This window comes from Rhincodon typus, chromosome 33 (genome assembly GCF_021869965.1).
Source record: "Rhincodon typus isolate 14 chromosome 33, sRhiTyp1.1, whole genome shotgun sequence".
In the NCBI taxonomy this organism is placed as follows: Eukaryota; Metazoa; Chordata; class Chondrichthyes; order Orectolobiformes; family Rhincodontidae; genus Rhincodon; species Rhincodon typus.
This window is the reverse complement of record NC_063364.1, coordinates 31,591,680-31,595,914: the sequence shown is the minus strand read 5'-3', so window position 1 is coordinate 31,595,914 and position 4,235 is coordinate 31,591,680. Positions and strand designations below refer to the sequence as shown.

General features: G+C 42.7%; 1 protein-coding gene across 1 annotated transcript in view; it reads left to right on the top strand.

Annotated features, from left to right (window-relative positions):
- Positions 1 to 3,646: 3,646 nt before the first annotated feature.
- The window catches only part of uacaa (uveal autoantigen with coiled-coil domains and ankyrin repeats a), a 154,236-nt gene continuing 153,647 nt past the window's right edge, over positions 3,647 to 4,235 (top strand). The window contains exon 1 of the mRNA XM_048615924.1: positions 3,647 to 3,915. Within this exon, the coding sequence (XP_048471881.1) occupies positions 3,868 to 3,915 (48 nt within the window). The 5' untranslated portion in view covers positions 3,647 to 3,867. The remainder of the gene's footprint in view (positions 3,916 to 4,235) is intronic.

The window sequence follows — 4,235 nt, the reverse complement described above, 5'->3', positions numbered from 1 at the left end:
TGGAAGACTGGAGGTTGGCTAATGTGGTGCCACTGTTTAAGAAAGGTGGTAAGGAAAAGTCAGGGAACTATAGACCCATGAGACGGTGGGCAAATTTGTGGAAGGAATCCTGAGGGACAGGATTTAAATGTGTTTGGAAAGGCAAGGATTGATTAGGGATAGTCAACATGGCTTTGTGCGTGGGAAATCGTGTCTCATTAATTTGATTGAGTTTTATGAAGAAGTAACAAAGAGGATTGATAAGGGCAGAGTGGTGGACGTGATCTATAAGGACTTCAGTAAGACATTTGACAAGGTTGCTCGTGGTAGACTAGCTAGCAAGTTAGATCACATGGAATACAGGGAGAAGTAGCCATTTGGATACAGGACTGGCTTGAGGGTGTGAGACAGAGCATGGTGATGGAGGGCTGCTTTTCAGACTGTAGGCTTGTGACCAGTGGTCTGCCACAAGGATTGGTGCTGGGTCCACTGCTTCTGGTCACCCATATAAATGATTTGGATGTGAACATACGAGGTATGGTTAATAAGTTTGCAGACAACACCAAAATTGGAGGTGAAGTGGAGAGCGAAGGTTACCTCAGAGTACAATGGGATCTTGATCTGATGGGCCAATGGGCCGAGGAGTGGCAGATGGAATTTAATTTAGATAAATGTGATGTGCTGCATTTTGGAAAGGCAAATCAGGGCAGGACTCGTACACTTAATGGTAAGGTCCTGGGGAGTGTTGCTGAACAAAGAGACCTTAGAGTGCAGGTTCATAGTCCCTTGAAAGTGATTCCACAGGTAGATAGGATAGTGAAGAAGGCGTTTATATGCTTGCCTTTATGGGTCAGTGCATTGAGTAAAGGAGTTGGGAGGTCATGTTGTGGCTGTACAGGACATTGGTTAGGCCACTATTGAAATACTGCTCTAAGAAGAATGTTGTGAAACTTGAAAGGGTTCAGAAAATATTTACAAGGATGTTGCCAGGGTTGGAGGGTTACAGCCATTGGGAGAGGTTGAATAGACTGGGTCTATCTTCCCTGGAGGATCAGAGGCTGAGAGGTGACCTTACAGAGGTTTATAATATCATCAGGAGCATGGATAGGTTTAATAGACAAAGTCTTTTCCCCGGGGTGCAAAAGTCGAGGGCATAGATTTAAGGTAAGAGGGGAAAGATTTAAAAGGGACGTGGGGGCAAGTTTTTCACGCAGAGGGTAGTGCATGTATGGATTGAGCTGCCAGAGGTACAATTACATTTAAAAGGCATCTGGATGGGTACATGAATAAGAAGATTTAGAGGGATATGGGCCAAATGCTGGCAAATAGACCTAGATTAATTTAGGATATCTGGTCAGCATGGATGAGTTGGACTGAAGGGTCTGTTTCAATGCTGTACAGCTCTATGACTCTATGAAGTTTGAAATTGGTATGTAGCAAATAGCAGCATGTCCTTCATGAATTCATTCCCCTCCAGCGATGGGATGTGAAGCTAATTGTCACTTCACCAGGTGAAGTCCTGGTGGAATGTGCCTTTGCCACAACGTTTTGGAAAGAGCTTCATCTGAAAGACCATCAACTCAGTGAAAGACACTCTTTGGTGTCCCAAAACCAGCTGGTTTTCTATTGCACAGTGTTGCTCTTGATTGAGCTTTGCAGACCGGCATATTCCAAAATCCAGGTCTGTGTGCTAAAGGATGCATGAAGCTTGAGGCAGCCATGCATTGCCGTCATGGGGAAAGTTTACTCTCTATGGCTTTCAGCTACAGTATACTGAGAGGCTGGAATATGTCACACACCTTGGGCTGAATTTCTTTCAACGAACGTACATTGAAAAGATCATGAAAATTGAAAATGTAATGTCAGCTTTTAGTCCTTGTTTCCCCAGTCCATCAGATTTACTCTGAATGTCAACAACCCAGAGCAGTCTGAATACCAGAATATATCCAGTTGTTCTTTATTAAAGCAAAATACACAGAAAAAAAAACACCATAATTTTCATCCATACAATGCTTACAATCACAAGTGACCCAGTTTACATGTACTTGTCTGAGGATCATCATGCTCGACCTCATCCTCCAGTCACTGATCAGATGACCCTGTCCTGAATTAGCTAGCTATCACTCTGGGGCACACTTTCTTGTAGTCATTTTCTATTCAGTCAAGACAGTGTATTCAAACTTTGACACTGTCCAGTCTCCCGCAATTTGATCAGTTTGACCAATAGCAAACATCACAAATATGCCAACTATCTTGGTCAGTTTATCAATTACTCACAAAGACATTTGATCTTTTCCTTGGACAGAGGCTTACCCTTTGGTTTTAACAGACTTTGACCTTAGATTTATCTTAACCAACCATGATATTTACACAGCACAATTCTATGATCAAGCACATTCTGTTTAGCTGATAAATAGTCACATTATCTTCCAATTCACTGTCTGTTTTAAAACAGGACTTTAGCCTTTCAGACATACTGTGACAATTTAGTTCATTACGGTTGAGTTACAACACTTAAGCACTTACACATTGCTTCCGACACAGAAACATTGAGACCAGTGACCTTTCCACTCCTGGGTCATCACCTGACCATTAACTTTTCGATAGAGCAAATTTTGTACTTTTTCATTTTGGCTAACCCAGAAAATTTTAGGTTAATATCTATAACATTGAGCCTCTTCAACATAGAACATGATGCAGTGAGATAAGTTTATTTCTGTTACACTTTTGTTAATTTCCAATATGATTTTTCCTTGGGTTGTATACTTGATATGGAATATATGTTGTAAATATTGGAACCAATACAATTGTAGAACATGCTGTGTGGGGATGAATTTAATTTTATTGTAAATTCCGTAACATTCAAGTTGCAATGTTTTGTCTCACATATTCTTTACAGGCTTAGAAGGGATGAAGGGATAGACCAGGAAATTACAGGCAAGTCAGTCTAAATTCAGTGGTGGGGAAGTTATTAGAAGGAATTCTCAGGGACAGCACATATTTGCACTTGGAGAGACACAGACTAAACAGAGACAGTCAGCATGGATTTGTTAAGGAAAGGTCATGTTTGAGAGCTATTCAGATCAAAGGCCAAGTGGCACGTTGAATCAAAAAGTGCAGAAAGGAAGCAGAGGGTGATGGTAGTGTTGGAGAGTTTTTCCTGAGACCAGTAATCCAGCTCACACAAAGCTCATTATCAATTTGCTGTGTGTGAGCTTGCTGTGGGCAAATTGACCTTTGTGTGTCCTGAATTCCAACAGTAGCTACACATCCAAAGTGCTTCATTGTATTTGAAGTACTGCAGGAAGCCGTGAAAGGCGCTATATCAATCCAAGTCTTTGTATCATATGCCCTGCCGAAGAAATGTATACAATTATTAACACAGAGATTTTAAAAATAGAATAGAATCTAGGGTCAGGTATCTTTCACAAAATATAAAAACAGATTCAGGAGATACCTTTGGCTAAGGTCGAGTTGCTGAAGATGCTGCAGCCTCAGGTGAGCTCCTCCTGCCTCGCGCCCAGGTGAGGGCTGGCGCTGGCCACGCCCCCTTACCGAGCCTGCCAATCAATGTGAAGGAAATCCCGCCCTCTTCCGCCGCGGATTGGCAGGGCCTCCCGGGTGTTATTGGCTGGGACGGCTGTCCATCAGGAGGCGGCTGCAGGTGGGGGGCGTTCCTGGGCGCTGAGCGGAGCGGAGCTGCGGTGAAGTTGTGGCGGAGTTTGGAAACTGTGTGTGGGAGTTTGATAGTGACCTATTCTCCCCTACTCCTTGATCACCCTCCACAACAAAACTTCACTGGAGGTCCCTAACCTACCTGCTTGAGGAGCGGGAAGAAAGAAAGAAAGAAAGAAAGAGAAAAAGAACAACTTTGTATAGGAGTGAATCATGAAAAGTTTGAAGTCACGGTTGAAGAAACACGAAGTCACCCTCAATGTAAGTTGAGGGCGCGTCTTTAGCGTTCATTTAATCAAAATATTTGAATATGTGCAGTCGCGGTTTCTGTATTCTGTATTTCTGAATTTTTGGATTCGCTGGCTTTTTTTTTAAAAGAGTCTCCTGAGGCAGCAGCATTGAGGGGATTGCGTGTTATCACTGCGCCCCATGTGTGTTTAAAATGCAGCACCCTCTTTGCTGATCTAAGCGCCACTTTTTATGGTGTTCGACCTCTAATCTGCGGGTGTGATCAGGCAACTAAAAAGTTTTACTTGCAGGCTTTTTTTTTTAAAAAAGTGTTGCGGAGTTTATATAGGGAC